Source organism: Lipotes vexillifer, unplaced genomic scaffold, assembly GCF_000442215.2.
Source record: "Lipotes vexillifer unplaced genomic scaffold, Lipotes_vexillifer_v1.1 scaffold1264, whole genome shotgun sequence".
In the NCBI taxonomy this organism is placed as follows: Eukaryota; Metazoa; Chordata; class Mammalia; order Artiodactyla; family Lipotidae; genus Lipotes; species Lipotes vexillifer.
The window spans coordinates 473,303-497,122 of NW_006785778.1; the positions used below are offsets into that span (position 1 = coordinate 473,303).

General features: G+C 36.9%; 1 protein-coding gene across 4 annotated transcripts in view; it reads right to left on the bottom strand.

The window, feature by feature from the left end:
* Positions 1-23,820, bottom strand: part of TP63 (tumor protein p63) — a 219,851-nt gene that overhangs the window by 88,354 nt on the left and 107,677 nt on the right. The window contains exon 1 of one of the 4 annotated variants that reach the window (XM_007458069.1): positions 10,778-10,871. The exons of 2 other annotated variants lie outside the window; for them this stretch is intronic. In XM_007458069.1, coding sequence (XP_007458131.1) covers positions 10,778-10,819 — 42 coding nt within the window. In that variant the 5' untranslated portion in view covers positions 10,820-10,871. Of the gene's footprint in view, positions 1-10,777; positions 10,872-23,820 lie in introns of those variants that run through there. One more of the 4 variants, XM_007458071.1, reaches the window with a different exon arrangement.

Sequence of the window (23,820 nt, forward strand, 5' to 3'; positions counted from 1 at the left end):
TTTTTGCAGTACGCGGGCCTCTCACTGTTGTGGCCTCTCCCGTTGTGGAGGACAGGCTCCGGACGCGCAGGCTCAGCGGCGATGGCTCACGGGCCCAGCCGCTCCGCGGCATGTGGGATCTTCCCGGACCGGGAAACGAACCCGTGTCCCCTGCCTCAGCAGGCGGACTCTCAACCACTGCGCCACCAGGGAAGCCCATGTATAAGTACTTTTTAATGTTGCTCTTCTCTGCTAAACAGTTATGAGAGATGATATCTGTTTAGTGCTGAGTATCATATCTGGAACCATGGCTGGGACATAGTAGGTGTTTAGCAAATATTAAAGAATAAATGCAAAACATTTCAAAATAAAAATCACCTTCGGAAAGTATATTTTATTCTAACTCAACTATAACCCAAACAAGTATTGCTTTTTTACTCCGAAGTAAGTCTGTCTCCAAATCAGAGTCACCTCTTTACATACTACTGCCCTTGAATGTTACAGTGCATCTCCAAATAATCTCAGTGACCTTTACTTTGTGTTTTGATTTGTTCTGGTAGGTGGGAATTGTGCTTTTAGCTTCAGCTGTTATGAGAACTAGTAGCAGAATAGCCAGTCCTGTCACTCACAAGGCCATGAGTAATACTTGGTAGTTCACACCTAGCTGAGAAGTTTATTAATGAGCTTCTACTTCCTTGAAACAAACACATATACATTTTTGTGCCAAGGCAGTGTTTCTTACCTGATGGTCTAGATTTTGTTTCTCATGCATCTAGGTCAGCAATAAGAATAAAAATCTTTGTGGTCATATAATGATTTACTTCCTGCGGATAGAGAAACCACCCAGACACAAGCCTCGAGTAAGATGTTAGTTTCTGATAGAGAGGCCACAAAATTGGTCCCTCCCTCTCTAATTTCCATGATTTTCTGCCCAGTTAGCTAGAATTCAGTTTAGAAGAATGCCATAATTAAGGGCTTACAAAAGTATGTTTTGAGGAACTGAGATTGTAGTTTATCAGACTTACAAAGCATTTCTTGTAAATGGTCTAAATTCATGACTTCATTTCCCAGACTTTATCACACACACACACACACACACACACACAGGTTGAAACACTAGCCTTTATTTGCAAATGGAAAACTAAAACATGAAATAAGGACTATACTACTCAATCTGTACATATTCAAATGAGGAACACTGTTTTTAAAGTTCTAATTTGCTTTCGCTTGTCAAGTTCTTTGCTGATTGCTACACTTTTCATTTTATTTGAGATAAAGTTTTCAGTGACTTACTATGCTTTGTAATTAGACATGGTGACTTATGTAACATTGAAGTGTTCCCTTAAGATTCACTTTTAACTGCAAAATAAAACCAAAGTTTCCAGCTATGCCAAAGACATGCCTTACTTTGAAAAGACACTCATCTATTCATTTCATTCTATTTACCCCATTATGAAAGTAACAATCAATCAATCAGTTTAATAATTACAACAGCTCATTAGTGTCTTATTTGGACAGAAAAAAAAAAAAACCTGGGGCACCACGTTTAAGAACAAAATGACTTAAAGTTTTCTCAGGCATCCTTTAGTAATAACACCATAGAAAATAAAATGTGAAAGTGTTTGCAAATCATCAAGCTTATTCACCCAGAGCAAACCACCCACATCCCTGGTGATGACTGAGAGACATCAGGAGACAAAATGAATGAAGGGAATGGTGCGGAAGCAAGTAAACACATTTAAAAAGTGAGTGCAAAGCAAGATAAAAATCTAATCGGTTCCGTTTTGTAGAAAAATCAAACACATTCTCTGTCCCCCCGAGTAATCAATTAAGTGAAAGCAGTACACTTTACACTGTTTACCTCTGTTAGAGAACAAGTCATTCCTTACTGAGGAAACTGCCCTGTGTTTCAAAAACTTTCTTGCCACTTGAAATGTAATGGAAATAAATATCTGGACTCATTTAAAAAAAAAAAAGTCTTACAAGATGTCAGAGAAAACCATATGATTCAGAACATCCAGGTGGAGACCAGGCTTGTACAGTGTGTGCAATTGCTTTGCTTTCTGCACAGATCAGTTACAAACAGCCATTTCTGAAGGTATTTATGCCATATTTTTATCTGAAGATAGCCCTCCGAGCAGCAGCAACAGACGCATGCTTCCGTCACATTCAGGAACATTATTTGGTGACCCCAGGGAGGATACAGAGATAAATACCACATATCCTCTACCCTCCAACAGTTTCCAGTCCAGAGACAGGGAGAGCAATGAGGGAGGAACAGAGAAGTACAAAGAGGAAGTCGGGTGATTCTGAATGGGGGGGGTGGCGGTGGAATCTGAGACATTTTTAAGAGTGAAGCAGGCCCCTAGCAAGGCTTTAAAAACTGGAAAGGATCTGACCTGAAGGTAAATATTTGAGGGGTAGAGTTGGTGTATAGAAAGAAAGCAGGAAAAGTAACTTCTCTGAATTCTCACTATTCTGATTTTCAGGCTTTCAAGCACTTTGGGATTATCTACTGAAATAATTTCCCAGGCCTAAGGCTTATTATGGGCTTTCTACTTTATCCAGTGTTACCGTTTCTCTCTGTGTAGATCTTGTGGAGTCCTCAACTTTAGTCTGGTGACAGAGTCTCAAACGGTCTATTTAAAAGTAATCAAGCCATTCCCAAAACATCTGATGTTGCCCTTTGAGAGAGTAATGGTTTTCCTTTTAATTCTGATTCCATCAATAGAGTGACACTAATCCAGACTGATTTGAGTAAACAGGGCATATTCCCCATTGTCTCTGTGATCTGAGAAAGAATGAACTTGAGAAAGATCGCTGCCTGGATTGGAAATGGCCCCTTTGGGTGTTTTGCGCGAGCTTAAAAGGAAAAAGAAAATGCCTGTACAGAGTTCTTTCCAAGGCAAGCTCACTTTGGGGGTGGTAATGCTCATAGGGGTATTATACTAAACTGCACCTATTAGTGGCTTTAGCAGCAATAAGCAAGTAGAACTATTTCTTTTGTAGTGTTTCCAGAAGAGCTGACGAGAGTGTTTCATAAGTTTCCGCCCCTGGCAACACACCACAGCTTGACTCAAAATTCCCTCTTTCAGCTTTTATAAGGAAATCTTTTTTTTTTTTTTTGTCCCATTTAAGAAACACAGACAAGATGCAATTCAGATCACAAGTTTTGCATAAGATATCAGTTTACACTCTACACACATCCACTGACATTCCAAAAATGTTTTATTGTTGCCAGTTATTCCCTTAGCTAGAATCAACATGTGCTTTATCTTAACACTAGTTACTGAATTTTACATTGACAGGTAAATACTATCTGGGGAAGCTATCTCAGAATTTACAGGACGGTTCAATTTTACTATGCCTTTGGAAAAGAGACTGAAACAGAATAAAGTTAGTCATTATTTCAAACATGAAATAAATTTAGAAAGAAGAACTTTCTAAGCCTTTTTTTTCCCACAGAAAATGGAAAGGAATGCTTTGGGGATAGGATAGGGGTGCTAAAATATCAGACCAAATAAAAAAGTCAAATGTGGGGAAGCATAAAGTACTGTCTCTGAAAAGACTTTACAGACATTTTAGGTAACTAATTTTTTCTGCAAAGGAGGTTGAATAGCAACAGGGTCATCTGTGGAACTTCACTGCTTCCCCTAATATTTGCAGAGTTAAAGGCAGAACAAAACACATTTCAGTAAAATTCACTTTGTGTTAGAAGAGGATTAAGCTTGGTAAGGACGAGAAAGGAATGAGATACAATCTTGGACATCCCCCCCATTTATCATAGAGCATCATTCTCCCTCCTACCCATTCCCTTTGCCTTTAAATCAAGTGACTGAGTTACCTTCCCCAAGAACCTACCCCACCATTATCTTTTAAATTGCCTACATTTTCTTCCTGGGTGAAATGGAAGTGATGAAGGAGATTGTGGGAGGTGATGATATGAAAAGAAGTAAAGACATAACTTCCCCCAATATTTCTGTTCAAATCTTAAATGAAAATGTATATCCTTGACCAAAGTGAAATTTGACAAATTTACGGCAAAGATTTTTAAATTTGTGATACCAAGATCTTGATTTTGTATTGTTATTGTTTTGGGGTAAATTTGGGGGGTTGTTTCTTAAATGATACATTCATATTTAGGTCTGCTCTATTATTTCCCAATTGGGATTCTCATCTTGAACAAAAGTCATACTTGGCATATTGTGCCACATTTAGCTCCAGGATCACTATCTGCTTTTAGAGCAGTGATCAGGGAAGAGATTTTTCTCATCCTGATTCTAAGATGACTATTTAATAAGTTAATCCTAATTAACATAGAAAATCAGACTAGAGTTTGTTCCTAGCTTTGATTACTTTAAGTACGTAATTACCAAGTCCCTGTAAGAGTGAGACACCTTATCTATCTCTATAGAGGTCTAAGGAATGGGAACAGGAAACAATTAACTTTGCCCAGACCAAGCAATCATTTGGACTAATTTTTCTCCCTCTTTGCAGGATGACACTTGCCACTCCTAGAGCATGTAGAAAAAGTTTTGAATCTCGAATTCTGAACACTGCCCGTGCTTTCAGAATATTCATGGGTTCTAGCTCTCAGTGAGATAAAAGCCCTTGCCATGTTCTCTTGCTGTTTCTTATAAAAGCTTTCCATTTTGACATACATATTAATTATAGATCAGTGTTTAAATCAACATTCTCTTTTCAAGCATGCTCTTTCATTTGGTCCTGTGCAGTTATTCTTTGTATTTTTATTAATTTTCTACCTTCTACCCAGAATGACCTTCCTTCCTCTCCCTGTGGCTAAATTCTAGTTCTCAAACTATGTGAAATATTACCTTCGTCATGAGCAGATTTGACCCATTTCGCTGTCTTTGAGAGCCTTTGGTGTCTCTTACCACATTCTGTTTTAAACTGGAGTCACTTATGAATACCTTACGTACACACTGGGATTGTGAATTCTCAGAGGCCAGTGGCTTGCAACTTACTTATTTCTGCTTTCCTTCCAGTGCCTGGCACAAGCACCATGACTGCACTTAACTAGCTCTCAGTAAGTGTTGAGTTGTAAGGAAATGTTCCTTTTCGTAAGGGAAATAATCTAAATGATTTGTGGCTGGGATAGCAAAGACACTGTATCTAGTTTATAACCAAATATATACTACTTTTTTTTAATTTGGGGGTGGGGAGTGGGGAGAAATAATAAAATAAATAGTGGATCTTTACTTACAGGATGACCATACATTTTATCTTCTAAGTGGAACACTTTTGGAAAATAAAAGGGGTGCTATTAGTAATTACATTTAAATAGCAGGAGTAAATAGGGACAAACCAAGACCAATAGTTCCCAACTTCCCTATGGCAGGAACCATAGCTATTAAAGAGAGCTATGGGCAGGGAAAACACAAGTTTCATGAGACTTTAGAAACAACCCATTTCTACCCTTTCAAAAGGCTCCAGAGAAGTGATGGATATTCTTACAAAACGAGCACCCAATGTGCAATTCAGAGAAATGCATTTTCATACTTCTAGGCAGCCTTGAACAAAGCCATTTATCCCCGCCAAGTGCACCTTAGTGCAGCCCCAATTACAACATTCCTCTGTTTAAAACCTTTCCATGGTTTATCATTGCCACTATATTAAATGTGTTATGGTGCTCCGTAAGCCACTCTACCTTGCAATTCTCCCTTTATTTTCTAATTCTTTCATACTTTCAGTTCCATCAGAACTATCTGACATTTCTGAGTACCTCAGTATTCACCCTATTTCTGTGTCTCTGCTGATGCCTGTTTCTTTGCCTGAAATCCCCCTTCCCTCTTTTATTTCTAAAACTTTAGAAAGTTCTACTTGTCCTTCCAAGTGAATCTGCATCACACATATACATGTAGACTTTTGTGATCCTCCTGCTTTGAGATACTCTCTTTCTCTTTGATCCTTTATATTCTCTTGTTCACATTTCTCATATGACACTTAAGATCTCTCCCGTATTAATTATAACTGTATGTATTCATTTCCCCTATGAACTGTAACCTATCAGTGTAGGAACTGTTTCTTACTCATTTTTGTATCCTATGTACCATCTTATACGTAACTGATGTTCAGTAAACATTTATTTACAAAGAGTAAGTCTATAGTCCTTTTCTAACCTAAGTTTCTCTTCCTCAATACTACTCCTCATGAATATTAACAAATTTCAACTTAATTAAAAGGTATAAGTGAAAATTATAAAATGTTTATAGAGATAACACATTAATAAGCCACAGGTCCCTATTTTCTTGCGCTTCCAAATTGCGTTCTTAAGAGAAGATCTGGAATAAGATTTATAGCTTAACTCTTGTATCAACTGTTTTACCTTGACATTTCAATCCATTCTCTTCCAGAACCAAAATCCACTACCCTACTGGATATCCTTCACAGGCGACTCATTCCCTGAACTGACACTGAAAAATAATGCTGTATCAGTGGTCTGACTTTTTGCTTATCATATATTTAAAAGAAAATTCTGAGTCCATTGCACTTGGAAAATCTTTCATTTTCAAGACAGTAAGACATTTATGGAAATAACCAAGTCATTTTTCACTGAGGTGTCTTTTGGGTATCTGTGTTCGCTCTTCCTTATTTACTGACATAAAACAATTAGAAGTTTAAAATGTATTCAACAGAGGAAAAGTTTAATTTCACACTGTTACTGTGAAGGGAGGATTTTTACCCATTCCTCTCTATCTCACAAGCACAAGTCCCTCCCAATGCAATTACATGCACCTCAAAGAAAGCTTGGGTACACTGTGGTAACATAGTTCTCAACTGTTTGACCCATATCTTTCCTTGATAAACATAAAATCTCATGACCTCAAATATACACTCCCTCCCTTAATAGGAAGAATATAGAATCTAAATTCTGTAATTGGAGTGGTGGTGGTGGTGGTGGGATGAACTGGGAGACTGGGATTGACATATATACACGAATACGTATAAAATAGATAACTAATAAGAACCTGCTGTATAAAAACAATACAATAAAATTCAAAAAAATTTTTCAAAGTGGAAAAACATAAAATACATGAAACAATTGATAATATAAAAAGGAACCAAATTCTGTATATGCTTATTGTCTAAGAAAATTTTAACAAACTTTGTATTCAGAAAATATATGTGGTGTGATGAAAGAACAACCAATATTTTTTTGATTGCTATAGTTAACCAGCCATTCATTCATACTTCCTACTGTACACTCCACACCCCCGTTGAGGATCACTGCTCTTCTAGAAAACAAAACAAACCAAACATGCTTTTTCCTTATCTAGGTAAAGGATAAGTGATTTATTATCACCACTCATTTTTCCAATAGCAGTGAAGGAAAGTATGATCTATGATCTGTGATCTAAGATCTCTTTCTCCCAGTCCCCTCTGGGCTTGAGGGCAACCAATTGTAAAACAAGTAGTGCAATCTAAGACCACAGCATGGAGTGAGGAACATAGCCTGGCTGACACCCGAATTAAGTCTGCTGCTTCTGCTTCTTACCTACTGTGATTTTACCTATGGTGCTAAATATCTCAGAGGTGCAACTTGGGAAAGCTAAAAAAGAATACATTTATTAACTATAAAGAGAAAAACCACTCCCATGGGAAAAAATGTGAGTCAGCCTTTGGAAACAGTATTGGAACATGAAAGACTATTTTCCTTGCCAACGCAGGCCCAGAGGTCAATTAATTGGCAATGACCTGAACACTCAGAGTTTATACTGCTGCCTCAGCACTTTTCTTCTTACTCTCAACTAGATTTGCAATATACCAGTTCTTTATGGAAACTTCTTTTTGGAGCACTTACCATGAATCACAGTAGCCCTTTTTAGAATGTATTTCTGTCTAAAGAGAAAAAGTTAAGTAAACAGGGACTCATTTTTATATCTATAGCTCTCTCAACTACAAAAAAGAGAAATCAATAACCTTGATTTATAAAATGAGGTGATTCATTATATGAGTTGAAGTCCTGAATGTTGTAACCCATTCACCGAAGTACCTTTCCATCTTCATACAGAAGCCCAGATGGGGGTTTTTAATAAAATGTCATTCTTCTAAGGAGGAGTTTGAGGGCTCTCAAACACTCTCTCCCTCTCTTTCTCTCTCTCTCTCTCTCTCTCTCTCTCTCTGTCTCTTTGTCTGTCTGTCACACACAGACACACAGACACACAGACACACACACACACACACACACACACACACACAGAGCCCAGGTTTTCTGGCAAGAAAATGGAACTAAAACTTAATCTATGAACAATTTCCTTTCTTTAGTGCCTCGCTCTCCAAGTATGAGACCAATCCCAGAGGCTGTATCATTCCAGCCTGGCGCATTGGAAAGGTGCTTGCTTGAGGCCTCTTCATTGCAACCCAAGGGTGGAAACTTAAGCCCTGCCTGTTATATCCTGCTCTCCTTCCCCTCCCTTCCAGACCCTTTCCTGTTCAGTAACAGCTTTCCCAAATCCAGCTCTGCTTGGGGGGAAAGAACTGGAAAATTGTGGAAAGGGGGAAAGGGGAGGAACAGTGTTCTTATATCATTTTTGAGTTACCAGTCCAAAGAATTTGCTAGCAAATTAAATTCAAAAATTATTTGAAGTCAGAGAACAGGTTATGGTTTTCAAGTAATTTTCACTCTTATGGGGAGTGACATGCCTTTTTATTCTTAATCTGACCATTTTTCAACAATTCTTATGTGATAATCATAAATGGCTGATTCCATATTGACAGTTATTAATAAATGCTACCAGAAGGTGAATGCTAAAGCATTATAACTTGTGTATGAAATTTCTGGATTCTCAGGGCCCTGTGGTCCCAGGCATTTCATATACCTACATGTAGAACTGCATTTCTACAAAGGGCTGGTTATTAAAAGATAACCCTATGCAGAAAAGAAAACCGGTCTAAGCAATAGAATGGAAATGAAGCCATGAAGATAACGCATGTTACACACACTAGCAGACAGATATAAAAATCATGATAGAAATACACGAAATGACACAGGAGGGTAGAGAAATGCCGCCATGTTTCTTCATCAGTAGCCTCTATGTACATTAGCAGCATTTCAAGAGAAAATAGACAGCTGCTGCCTCTTGATCACATATCCCTTAAAGTTCTGAAAAACGCAGACTCATGTAAAGGTATTCTCTTTCACTGTGAGTATGCCGTACTCTCACATACAGCATGACTCTTTTACCTCCATAAAAGGCAGTCATTCCTACAAATACCTTCTCATCACAGTATTCATGCAATTTTTTTCCTTTTATGAGAAATAATCATTTCTTTCCACTTTACATCAACTTCATACTTTTCTTACAGTTACTTCTAAATCAACTTTTGCTTCTACCTTTTTTTACTTACACACACAGAGATCCCAGCCTGTTTATAAATGACTGTGCATGAAATATCTCATGAACACAAAGTCAGATATGATATGACCGACAGATCTTTTTTTAATGATCAAAACTGGACAACATTGGATCAAATAGAAACAAGATAATCATACAAGTTACCTCCGTTTTTTTAAAAAAAATATTGCTTAGTAACATTTTAAGCTAACTTTCAATATTAAAGCAAAAACAAGAAACTCAAGTTTCTCCACTGAGGACAAGCAAGCCTACTTGAATGTTTTAAAGGAAAATAGGCACTTCCTTTTCCTTCTTTAGATAACTCGATATTTCCCCTGCTATATTTACATAGTTCAGGTGTCTAGACAATAGTGTGGTCAATATGTGATAGCGCTGGCCTTGCTTTGTTGTCTGTTGCGGACGCTTCCTTGTGCTGTCTGTCCGAGTACTATACACTTTGTTTTGATTTTCAAGGAGCTCTATTTGAGTACTACAGTCTACTTTTCCAAGCATTCACCTGCAAGCATTTTCATCTGAAACACTGAACTAGCTCTCTCCACACTGCATTCTCCCCCTCATCTGATTAGTGTCAACACAGCTGCCCTATTCTGAGGAATGTAAACTAATATTGTTGTTAGACCTCCCTCAACCTTAGGAAACTTCCTCAAAGCCTTACAGTCTCGTTAGAATTTTTTTCTTATCCCTTCAGAGATTTAAATCCCTGTGACAAACGTGTTGAGGAGAGATCAGGGAGGCAAACATCAACTCCATAAATAAAATCCTATATGCTATAATATACATTTACATGTATGCATGTATAAATATTTAATAATGCATTGCTCCAAAATAACTTTGTCATCATACAGTGAAAGTCGAAGTCAATCACCAGACAATAGGGACTTGAGTGAAGTCCCCTCAGGATTTAAGTGGGTCTCTGGATTGACAGAATTCAAAATGAAGATGGCTTAAAAAAATCTCACCTGATTACTTTAAAAAAAAAAAAAAAGCATCATTTGCTTTTAGGATGAAGTTTGAAGATAGAACTGAGAACTGAGTTGAGACACAATCAACTAATTTGTCTTAGTGATACATGAATACCCAACAGAGGAGTCAGTTCAGTGTATCTGGCAGAATGTGATCTGCTCTCTCAGTCTGTTCGTATACAAAGTGATTTTATAAACTCCTGAATATTGGGCTTCCTCAAATACATAACATCACCCAGAAAATTTTATTTTCCCTTTTCTCCTACTGTTTCATCTTTTACTTTAAAAAGAATCTTACAGTCTCCGCAGAAAATATTAACCAAGAAAAGAGATTCCTATACACAGTTTGCAAAAACATTACATTGGGTGACCAAGAACCACCAATATGTAAGCTTTTATTAAAAAAAATAGAAATGAAATAGCATCTCTAAATGGAGTGCTAAAATCTAAAAGCCTTACCTCACTAAATTGAGCCTGGGCATTGTTTTCCAGGTACAACATGTTAGCTGTAAGATTGATCAATGCCGCTGTCCTCTCTTCTGGCTCCAGGATTTTGCCAACCCCCCACCCCCTCTGAGACCCTTACAGTAGGAATCTACTAAGAAGATAACAGACCTCAAGTCCCTCTCTGTCTTTCTCTCTCTGTACATAATTCTAGGTTCCCTAATATATACCCAACTATAGGCATGAGGGGGCGGGACTCTTCTCTTTACCTGTCCAATCCATCAACTTCCACCTGGACTCCTCCACTCCAATGGAGTGAGGCCTCTCCCATCTCATTAAGTAGTTAGAATTCCTTATCACCAATCTTTAAAAGAAAAAGAAAGAAAGAGAGGGGAGAAAAAAAAAAAAACACACAGGAGAGAGACAGGTAAAACTTTCCCTTGTCTCTTTCATAAGAAAGTACACCCTTTCCTGAAAAAAAAAGCCCCCCAAACAAACCACAAACCGTACCACCACCAGGACTTACAGAAGGCACTTCAGAAAGTTGTTTTACTTTGCATCTGAAAAGTAAAACTTCAGGGAAAGCTTTTGAAAGTTGTGTTTCGTTGTTTTCGCTTTTGAAACCTAGATGTGGAGTTTCAAGAATGATTACACAGTTAGAAATTTGGGGAAACCATGCTTAATATAAAAATTAAAATCCACTGCCTGATAGGCGAAGGGTTTTCAACTTCTTCTCCCAAGAGAAACGCCAGTGGTTTCATGCAAAGCTATGCTAACATAAGCCACTTGGTCCAGAGCATGTTTCAATAACAATTTAAACCATTGGTCCCGTTAACTTGTAAAAACAAACAAACATCCACATTAGGTACAGGAAATAGAAATCCTGGGGAAAGTGTCCATTTTTTTTAAAGCCCTTAAAAAAAAAACCTGTTTCTTTCTATCATATTTCTTGAAACATGGAATCAATACAATAGCTAATCGATTTGAATATTTATTTTCTCTACCGTATCTAGTTTTTATTAATGCTCAAAGATAATATTTTTATAAACAGGTAATTACTAATAAAAAGAATAAATCTTAAAGTCTGAAAGACCAATTAGCTTTTGCCTTAAAAATATATTTACATGAATACATGACAACATTCATGTAGAATCTGGCCTTGCTTACCATGGTTTAGTGAAGATGAAATGCACACTGATGCTTATTGTGCGATCCACTAAAATATGCTCGCTGCTGTCGAGTATTCTACATAATTCAGTTAGATTTATATCTAAACGTCACTCCTCTCCCCACACTTGGGAAGCCAAATTCCCTGTCCTGCGTGAAAGTTATAACTGGACAAGATATCTGTACAGTAAGTTAATATTTAGATTTATTCTAAAATTTAGACGAAAATTAGAAGCCAGAATAGGTTAGTATATAAACTTTAAAAATAAAGTGTGCAAATGCATTCATGACCTTGGATTTGCCTCCTCTTTACTTAACTTTTTGCATCCATAAAATGCATGCACATAAAGGATAATATGATCATGGGGTGATACTTACTTTTTAGCCCCTAAGTTACTGGTAAGAATGTTTCTTTTTCTGCAAAAATTTTTCAGTAATATCATTTGATCTCAAGTGTCCAAGAATATGACAACACTAATGCTACAAATTTATATCAGACAAAATGTTCATTTCTTCACTGAAATATTGGAAAGATGATCTCTTGCTACCTGTAATTAACCAAATAAGCTGTAGCTACAAGGCAAAAAAAAAGAAGAGAGAGAGAAAGAAAGTAAAAAAGAAATGACTTGAAAACTGCAATTTCAATATTTGTACCATGAATTTAAATTATACATCCACTGACAGCTTCTAGGTCATTAGTAGAAAGCAGTTAGCTGTTTCCTGAAAGCTGTGCTTAGTTAAGTGGTTCAAAAAGTTGGATGACCCTGAGAATCATTCAGGGTGCTTTTTAAAAACAGATTTCTTGACCTGGCTCCATATCTACTGAATAAGACTCTCCAGGTATACAACTCGTACATCTGTATTTTCTACAGCCCAGTAGGAAGTTCTGAATGAGTCAGGTTTGGAAATTAATCTGGAGTAAATGCCATTAGCACAACTGCCCAGAAAGTCATTATTGAATTCTTTTTTACACGAATAGAGTAGTGTAACCACTTGAACCCCTAAATCTAAGGTCCACAGTTTCAGATGTTGATGATATTCTATCAAATGTAAACAAATTTCATCTTTCGTAAAGTCAAAAGATTCCCAGCAGAATGTGATGGATTAAAAAGATCAAATTCCTTCTATCTACCACCTTAGCCTTCAGCACATGCCAGTCAGACTATGATCTCTATCTACATAACTACCAAAATCTAAAATGCGTGTATCTTACATGTAAGATATGATAAATCTGCTGAGGCTACTTGTGTGTTTTCGGTACATGAGGGGAAGGAGTACTGGACTGGGGGTTACAGGAGTAACTAGGAGGTACAGGAACTATTACCAATTCTGTGCCCTTGGGGCAGGTTACTTAACCACTCTGGATTCAGGTTCCTCGTTTGTGAAATGAGAGGCAGAACTAAATGATTTCTAAAGACCATTATAAAGATAAGAGTCTCTGTCCAGAATTCATGGAAGTGATTTAGAGGATTATTTACATTTCTCTTATTTTGCTGGGATATTTTTACCTCAGTTTGCTCATCTTTGAACTGTACAATGAAGCAGTTGAGTTGCACAAATACTAAGATGCTTAAATGACATAAAGAAAAAGGTACAATGTACTAGGGGGAAAATCCATGTTTTTGCTCCAGGATATCCTCCTATTAAATTCATTAATAGCTACTAATCCATTTAAATTTGAATTTAGCACAAACATTCTCATAAAAGAGTGAATCAAAGTACACCTGATAACGTTTGATTTCAGAATTAGTGTGAATATCTGATGTAAACATCATGCATTTATTTAAGCAAAAGGTTACAGAGAAGCAACCATTCTCTGTATTCGCCATGCAACAATGCTTATATTGGATCTCAAAGATTTATTAATATGCATTAATTTTCCTAATAACCTAATGATGTAGGTATTGTTATCCCCATTTTACAGGTAAATAAACAAACTCAAAGATTGTAAGTAGGTTTCCCAAGTCCTCAGGAGTCAGAACAACTTTATTTAACTTTACTCACAGCTCATAGTTTTTCATTCCCAGCCATTTCCCTCAAATTCCTCAAAGCTTCATGGCCTCAGAATCAGGCGTCAGCACTATCCCTTGAATGAAAATGCCACTGCTGTAAATCTAGTGCATTGGAAGGAGAAGTCATTCAAGATGTAAGATTAACATGTATGTTTTCCTGAAATAATACTGTTAAAATTTTGTTGAATATCCTTCTTAACAGATACTCATGTAAGAGCTCTTTGTATATTAAAGATATTAACCCTTATCATAAGTGCTGCAAATATTTTTCCACTGTGTGTATTCCTGTGTGTGTGTTTCTGGTGTTTCAACTCGTATATGGATATATGGTTTGCTTTTAGGTATAGAAGAATTTTATTTTTTCTATAACTGTATTTATCATATCATTTTTCTCGTATGATTTATTACTTTTCAAAAATAGTTGGAAAGGCCTTTGCCAGCCCAACATTATAAAATCCTTCAGCCGTATTATCATTTCATATTATTATCGGTTTTTGAATTGTTTCATATGCAAATCTTTTCACTCTCAAGAATTTGTATTGGTATGAGAAATAAATGAAGACATACTTCTACTCAAAATATATAACTTATCTTCATCATTTTATTGAATAATTTTCTCTCTAATTTGACATGCAATCTTTATAATATACCAAATATCAATGTCTCCATTTTATATCTCTATGTGAGAAAGTTAAGCAAGTATATAAATCTTCAGCACACAGAAAATACTTGTCTGAAGTTCTTAATCCACACTATGTAAGTCTGGGTAGGGAAAAACAGGGTACCTATAAAATTCTAGGAAGTAAAAAGTGGAAGCAATTTTGTCTTTCAGATCTATGCCTGCCCCCTGTGGCTTGGGGTAAGTATAGAGAACAAGGAAATGTTTAGGTTTCATGAAGCCATAAAAATGGAGATGAGTGTTTTAGTGGGTTCACCTCATGAAGACTCTAGTTCTATTGAATTGAGAGAACAGAGAAGTTAGAAGAGGCTTAGTTAGTCATTTATTAAAGTAAACAAAGACTGGTGACTTGTTTTTATATTAGCAGTTGAGATTCCAAGAAAGAATATGTGCCTGGTTCTAAATTTATCAACCCTCTATGCTTTCACCAAAAATTTACCTGAATAAGGTAGGAAAATGAATATCTAGCAATATCTCTACATTCTCCCCTCCCTCTAGAGGCCCCTCACCATCACTTTATCTTTCCTAAAGAACAACTATAATCATGTTACTCCTCAGGATGAGTCCATGCCATTGGGACAAAACCAATTATTTTTGTAGGCACTCAAGATTCTTCTTCACAGACTGGTCCCAAGCTACCCTCTCAGCCTCATCATCCCTATTTTCCACTCTGCTTGCTACGTGCTGGCCCCAGCTGACCATTTCTGCCCCTCTGCTCAAGCTGGTTCCTCAGTTTGAAATGCCTTCATTCTCTTTACCTGATAAATTGAAACATTTTCAAATTCTTCCAATGAATCTGAGTTCTCCAATTCCCTAGTTGAAGTTCAGTCTTCTTTTATTTTATATGAATGTGTATAAAATAATAATAAAATGCTACCTTACAATGAAAAAATGTGTATAATTGTCTGTCTCCCCTATGAGGCTATGAACTTTTGAGGTCAGAGTGCTGGTCATCATATCACATTTCATGTCTAAATGCTTGATGAATATAAGTCCAGTTGAACAATTTAACTCTGTAAGAAAAAACCAGAAAGTTGAAAATGGGTTCTTTACCCAAAGTATTTATTATGACATGGATGCCTTTCCTATAGGAATCAATAAGCAGCACCTAATTACAATAGAAGAGAGAGAAAAATGATGCTTTCAACCCAAGGATAGTATGTCAAATCTTCAATAATTATTTGTCAAGAAGGAAAACTGTCAGCATGATAAACCAGCAACAGGCAAAAAATATTGGGATTTTATAGAGCTTGTGTGAAAGCTAAGAAATGTTGGGACTTTCCAAGCTGCCCCAGAACAAAATCAATCAGATCATTTTAATACCACCCACCATAAAGTCAAAGGATGACCAGCAAGACACAGTGAGTAACTTTCACAGCTCTAATCTTTCTCAAGTTAAGTGATTTCCTTCCTTTCCTGCTCCAGACAGGTAAGAAGAATTAGCATTTGTAGACACCATTGAAGGCCACTAAATTAATTCACCAAATCAATTTTCTCTTAAGTCTAAAGCTAAATTCCAAAGCAAGATAAAAAATCACATCCATTTTAGGGTCCCTAGTGAGGCTCTGAAAGATGAGTAAGCCTCATAGGTACAGAAGGGGAGATAAGTTCTGTCCTAAATCGTATAGATGTACTCAAGCTATATATATATATATATATATATATATTTGTTGTTGTTGTTGTTGTTTGTTTGTTTGTTTTTTGTTTTTTCTGTAAACCTTCAAGTAGAAGGTAACATAGTAGACAGGGTTTAGTTTCTCTCTTTCTTTGTATATTTTGTGGATCAGATACTCTTCAGAGCACTTTATATATATCAAACTCATTTAATTCTCATAAAAATTTGTGATGTATGTGCTGTTATTATTCCTGTCTTACAGATGAAAATGAAAATACTGATATGCAAATAAATACTAAATGGTGAAATCGAGATTTGAAGGGATCCAAAACAGTCCAAGTAAATAGGTGTCCATATGCAAAGAGATAAGATCATCTCTCATACTGTCTTTAATTTGCACTTAAAAGTTTTAGATTATAAAAATAATGTGATATTTAGAGCCCAAAACTGAAAAATAAAAAGTAGATGCTATCTATAAGCATAACACTCATAGAGAACTATTGTTAAAAGTTTCCTTGATCTTTTCTCTATGTTTATATATATATTCTGTAAGCAAAACTGGATTATATTCAACATTTGTTTTTTTGTTTTTTTTTTTAGCTATTATGGTATTATGAGCATTTTCCCATGTTAAGTATTCCTACATCTAAAAGTACTAGGTCAAAGTTTATGAACGTAAGTCACTTGATAGGTACAGAATCAAGTTATTTTCCAAAGGGCTGAATCAAATTGCATTTGTATGAGGTTAAGAACCACAGTATTAGAATGATATTTTCCAACTATACAAATGAAAACAAACATTTTCTTATTTTAATATGAATCCCCTTGATTGTGAGCAAAGTTAAATGTATTTCAATATGTTTCTTAGCCCTTTGCATTCCTTCTTTAGATGATCTAGTAATGGCCTTTGCTTTCCCCTCCAATCCCTACCTCACTGGAGTAGTAGTGTTTTCTTTATTAATAAAGATATTAACTCTGACATATTTGTCATATATTTTCCAAGTTTCTTTGTTGTTTAGTATTATATATATTGAAATAGAAATTTTGATTACTTTATTACATAAAAATGACTTCTTAGCCATTTATCCCAGAACCTAGAGGTAACCACTGTTAAAATTTTGGTATTTTCTCTTCCAAAGATATATATTCCATATAATTCTGTGTGCTTTACAAACTGAACATATGATAGAACATATTAAAGATATATTTTGTTAAAAGTGTGTATATGTGTCTGTATAAATGTATGCATATAGTTATTTTAAAAATTAACCTGTTAATATGACTGCATACTCAGGTCATTACTCAGGTATTTTAATTAAACCCTATGTTTTTAAATTGTTATATAGGGCTATTGAATTAATTTAGCCATTTCCGACTCATTGGGCATTCGATTTGTTTCTATTTTTCTTTAACACTATAATCTTAAAGCAAAACTGTACTATGTGGGCTTCGCTGGTGGCGCAGTGGTTGAGAGTCTGCCTGCCGATGCAGGGGACACCGGTTCATGCCGTGGTCTGGGAAGATCCCAAACGCCGCGGAGCGGCTGGGCCCGTGAGCTATGGCCGCTGATCCTGTGCGTCCAGAGCCTGTGCTCCGCAACAGGAGAGGCCACAACAGTGAGAGGCCCGTGTACCACAAAACAAAAACAAAAACCAAAAAAACTGTACTACGCTATTAATTAAAATACATTATTAGAAGCTGCATTATTTGATTATGAGATATTTAAATATTTTAAAGGCCAATAGATACTACTAAATTGATTTCCGGATATTATACCAGTTTCTCTTTAAACTGTCAATATAAAACAGAGCTCACCCTGCCACAACATCATTAGCAACTATAATTATTTTCTATATTTTTAATATTTTAGAGTAAAAATGAACAAAATTAACTTTCTCCTACTGCTATTATACATTATTTATTAAAATGAACATACTGATCTCCATCCCCATTAGTTGGTCACCTTTGGAAAGTGCAGATCTTTGAATTACACCGACTTGTATTTGAATATTGGTATGTTTACTTATCTTCTTTGAACCTTCATCTATAAATTCAAAATATCACCCTATAACATTTAACTTCCTAACCAATCTATAGGAGTGATTAGTTTATAATAGGTTCTAGATGGATTTCAGAACTCTTTTATCCTTTTATTTATTCATATCTGTAGTCTGGACATGCTACTAAATACCTCCAAAAATTCTTATTATTTTTTATCTTTTTTTTTTTTTTTTTCCTGGCTGCGTTGGGTCTTCCTTGCTATACATGGGCTTTCTCTAGTTGCAGTGAGCGGGGGCTACTCTTTGTGGCAGTGCGCGGGCTTCTCATTGCGGTGGCTTCTCTTGTTGCGGAGCACGGGCTCTAGGCACATGGGCTTCAGTAGTTGTGGCTCGCAGGCTCTAGAGCGCAGGCTCAGTAGTTGTGGCCCACGGGCTTAGTTGCTCCACGGCATGTGGGATCTTCCCGGGCCAGGGTTCAAACCCGTGTCCCCTGCATTGGCAGGCAGATTCTTAACCACTGCACCACCAGGGAAGCCCAAAAATTCTTATTTTTTTAAACACTGGATTTTCTAGTATTTCAATAGATAATCTGATTAAAACTATATTTCATTCCTTTCCTTTCTGCTTACTGCCATACCCTCCAAATAGCTGCTGCTGCAGTTAAGTGGTCATAGACAATGCAGTCAATTGCCGGCTTGGAGGAGTGGAAAGAGCCCTGGAATCAACAGCAGAAACCTGGGGTCCAGGTCTCAACCCTCATTTCAAGTTAGTCCTTTTCATTAAGTGGATGGATAATCAACAAATATTCACTCAAGCTAATTGCATAACACATCACCTTTCCTTGTTTCCATACTGGGATATATTTCAATATGATAATAGGTTTTAAATAATTTACCCTACCTAATAACTATAGGGAAATCAACCCATCTTGTCTTTAAGGATCATGCATGAGAGGATATTGTTCCAAGAGTCATGGACTGTGGGTTAAGTTCTGGCTCTGCCTGTAAATTGATTATGTTACCTGAAGCAGGACATTTCCCCATCTATCTTGCAGTTTTCTAATCTGTTAATTGGATTTAGGTTTGTTACATATTTGGCATCCTATATTACTGTGATTCTAGTCTCCTTGGTGTTCATGTTTTTCTGTTTAATCATGTTCTAAATTTTACTATTGATGGAGACAGACAACTTCTCTATCAACTTTATATCTCACATCTTTTCCTTGCAGTATTTCCTTTCTAAAGAGCTGGTGAAAGCAGTTGATTTTATAGACCAGTTGATTTCTATCAAGCTTTCAATCTTTCTATTAAGCTGGAGATTTTAGGCTTCAGTTTTAGTTCCTCATTTTTTCTCTCCTCAGCAGGATTGGGCAGGGGATGCCTCATTCTTCCTGGAGGCTGTATTTTGAGGCAACTCAGCTTTCTTTCTTACATAAGTCCTCTCCACCCTTTCCAGAAAAAAAAAAAAAAAAAAAAAATCCATAGGCAAAATAAAAAGGAGGTGCATTTACTCTGGAGTCCTGGATGAACTCCAGGGAAATATCACATTTTGTCTCTTTTAATTCAGACTCTCAGAGAAAGTGAGTTCTATTGTCTTTCTTTTATTTCTGCACTCATCTTCAGTTACAGGAAATGTCTCTCACTGTTGAACACAGTATAGCACCAGGCAACAGAATGGAGAAGTCACTGGATTGTAACTTTGGGAAAACTTCAATGATCTCATCTGTGAATCTCCCCAGTGTGCACACTACCTTTGTATCAGGGACCATGGGGGTTGAACTGAGCCATTCTTGGAGCCCTGTTTTGACTCATCCTCTCTGCTGCACTATTCGCACTTGCACTACATCTATACCCTAAGTATGAAAAAGTGGTGTACGTGAACATGGTGTGTGTGTGTAAAATATATGTAAATATATATATATATTTTAAGTTCCACTTTATGCACCTGTGACTTGCTATCTGACCTTGAAGTAGTTATCTAGCCTCTGTGTTTCTTAGCCCCCTACAGGTACAGCAAAGGGTTGGCCAATTCCTATGGGATTTCTAAAGTCCTATCTCAGCCTGACAGTCTCAGATTTTCCATACACTTTTTTTTTAATTGAATGAAAGATTCTTTAGATTCTATAGTGCTTCACAATTTTCAAAAGTTTCACACACATGATACCATATAATCCCATAATAACCCTTTTTCTCCCCCTACCCCTATATTGCCCCTTTCCCCTTCTGTGTCCCCACTGGTAACCACTAATTTGTATTTCTATATCTATGAGTCTGCTTCTTTTGTGTTTTATTCACTACTTTGTTGTATTTTTAAAATTCTACATACAAGTGATATCATACATTATTTGTCTTTCTCTGACTTATTTCACTTAGCATAATGCCCTCCAAGTCCATCCATGTTGCTGCAAATGGCAAAATTTTATTATTATTTATGGCTGAGTAATATTCCACTGTATGTGTGTGTGTGTGTGTGTGTGTATGTGTGTGTGTGTGTGTGTGTGTGTGTATAATATATCTCACATCTTTATCCATTCTTCTATTAATGCAATCCCTATCAAAATATCAATGGCACTTTTCACAGAACTAGAACAAATAATTTTAAAATTTGTATGGAAACACAAAAGACCCCAAATAGCCAAAGAAGAAGATCATGCGCCCTGACTTCAGACTATACTACAAAGCTATAGTAATCAAAACAGTATGGTACTGGCACAAAAACACATGCATAGATCAATGCAACAAGATAGAGAGCCCAGAAATAAACCCACACACTTATGGTCTCCATACACTTCTAAGGGACACTAACTATACTCTTACCATGCAACTGTTGTGATAATGTCTGTTTGGGCAAAAAAATGCTACATTAAACAAGGAAAGTTACACTTTAAAAAGAAGTGAAAATGATCAGGAAAACAAGAAAGACTGAAGCCCTAGCTGGACCCAGTATAAATGATGTCCCTAACTACCTTCAGCAGAGGGGTAAAAGTAATTTAGGAATGACAAACTGTGGTGTTTCCTCAGAACTGGGAAAGCAGCATGCACTGGCTGCTCTTTCAGATAGAGATGTCACCAGGCTGCTGTAATCTTCACTCTGTGACAGCAGGCCATGAGAGTAAAAGTACCACTCACTCTAAGTGTGGGGTACAATAAGCCTTGGTCCAAAAAACTAATAAAAACATTTTAAAAAGTGGCTTCTTGGTGTCGTTTTTGTCCCGGAGACTCTGAATACAGAAGAAAGTAAAGCATACATGGAATTAGAAGTCTCACAGGTAAGGTTTGGAGGTAAACCCTGGGGATTGCTTATCAAAAAGGAAAACCAAATCTAACATCAAGGGTACATACATGACAATGTGGTGGTATGGATCCCATGATCAATTCTAGCTTTAAAGTAGTCTATGTTTCTGTCTAGGAGTGCCTCTTTTTAAAAAGTCCTATTAATGGACAAAGAAGGATGCAGAAGTTTCAGGGATTTATAGTAAGAGCCTTAGGATGTATATCATACATTGCAGTTTAAGAGCAAATAGATCTTATATTTCCCAATGCTGCAGCTTTGTACACCCTGGCTCCTCCATCCTCTCAGACAGGCAAACTCAAATGCATTTTTCAATTCCCATATAACGTGTTTCCTCTATTTTATTCAACATTTGAGTGTCTGTTATGTACCCAGCATGGTGCTAGCACCTTTGGATCATTTCTTGTCTTCTCTAAGCAGCCGGTTACTTTGGCCTCTTAATTTTTACCCAATTCTATGGATACCTATATTATTATAGATCTCATCTCATTGCTTTTTAATTCTGTTTTCATGAATCCCACACTAAAATATGAGGACAAAGGTGATGCCAGATTTAGTTCTGCACTTCTGCAGCTTGGGAAGTGTACAGAATAGGCACTCAAATTTTGTTTACCAGATGACTATTCTGGTTTGATCCATCAGACACATCTGCAAAGCAGGCCTGGAATTATTACTCCCACTTCTCAGATAAGGAAATCAGGTTACAGAGGGGTTAAATTCACTCATAAATTCACACATAAACTATGCTTAAGGCTGCATGTGCTCCTGTGCCATACAAGTTGCCTCTCACAGAAGACATTACCCTGTCACACACAGGCCTTAACAATGGGGATGAATTCAGCCTCAGAGTAAATCAATTTGTTTGCACACTAGGCAGGAAAAATGAGTGGTTCTGTTGCCACAAATGACTCCCAAAGATATTCTTTCCCCTTTAGCAGCTTTTTCCCCTTCATGTTGATCTCCTGAGCTTCCTACTATTACAGACACAATGAACTGACTTAATTCCAGCTTCCCAAGCTTGATTCACAGCTTGATTAAAAAGGGGTGCAACTAGGTAGGTGTGCCTCTGTGACCTGAGTGGTTAAGCCAGATCGTCTGGCCTGAGGAGGCCACTGGTTTAATTTTGCAAGAAAACATTATCTGCATTGATCATTAACTGGACAATTCTGCAACAGTTATCTCAAAGAGATTAAAGAAAAAAAAAAAAAAGACTCAAGAGGAGAGCTGCATCTAAGAACTCTAGGTAATTTCCAACAAAGACTGACACTGACTTTAGGATTCAACTATACGTAAAGAGAAACTCAGCATAATAGCTTCCTAATAATAAAGAAATCATTTCTTCAAATGGAACCCAGTGCAGTTGTTGTGTTCAAATCACAGAAAGAAACGTGCAAAGTCAGACGTCATTATACATAATCTGAAAACACACACACACACACACACACACACATATACACATGATATGGAGTAGATGGAGCAGCTGCCCCAACAAAATGAAAATAAAGCTGAGGCATTACTTGTAACTCAGTTGCTCAGTGAATGAAATGCGTATATACTACTCCCATCTTAATCAACTACTTATGCTCCTCTTTTAAAATTATTCCTTTTTATGCACTAGATTTTGTAATTCAGATAGATTCTCTGCGAGGTAAGGAGTTTAAGTAACAGTGTCAAAGGGCTGAGTCAATGACAGTATAAGTGGTGTGTCCTGAATCTGTGAGTAGGATTATGACCGAACCAGGATATCGGTACTTCAGTCTGAGCATCTCTTTAAAAGATAACATTCATCTTCTTCTCTCCCAACTCATTCCTCAATGGTTCATATTCTTACAATTTTTATTCAGCAACCATAATACATCTGAGTCATGGTCAATAGCTAGAAGACTATTTAGGTAAACTAAAACTCATGCATGATCCTCAAATAGCAGATCACCTCCCCTTTTATCTCCACTGTTACTCTAGAGAGGAATAGGTCAAACATTCATGTTGGTACACCTCACTGAGAAAATGGTCAGATTTGAGTATTACCTCCTCTCCCTTTCTAAATAGGCAATCTAGATAGAAAAACAAAAGTCAAGGCTAACATAGATAGTAGCTGCTTAAAATTTAGTTGAGGGCTTCCCTGGTGGCACAGTGCTTGAGAGTCCGCCTGCCGATGCAGGAGACGCGGGTTCGTGCCCCGTTTCGGGAAGATCCCACATGCCGCGGAGCGGCTGGGCCCGTGAGCCATGGCTGCTGAGCCTGCGCGTCTGGAGCCTGTGCTCCGCAAATGGGAGAGGCCACAACAGTGAGAG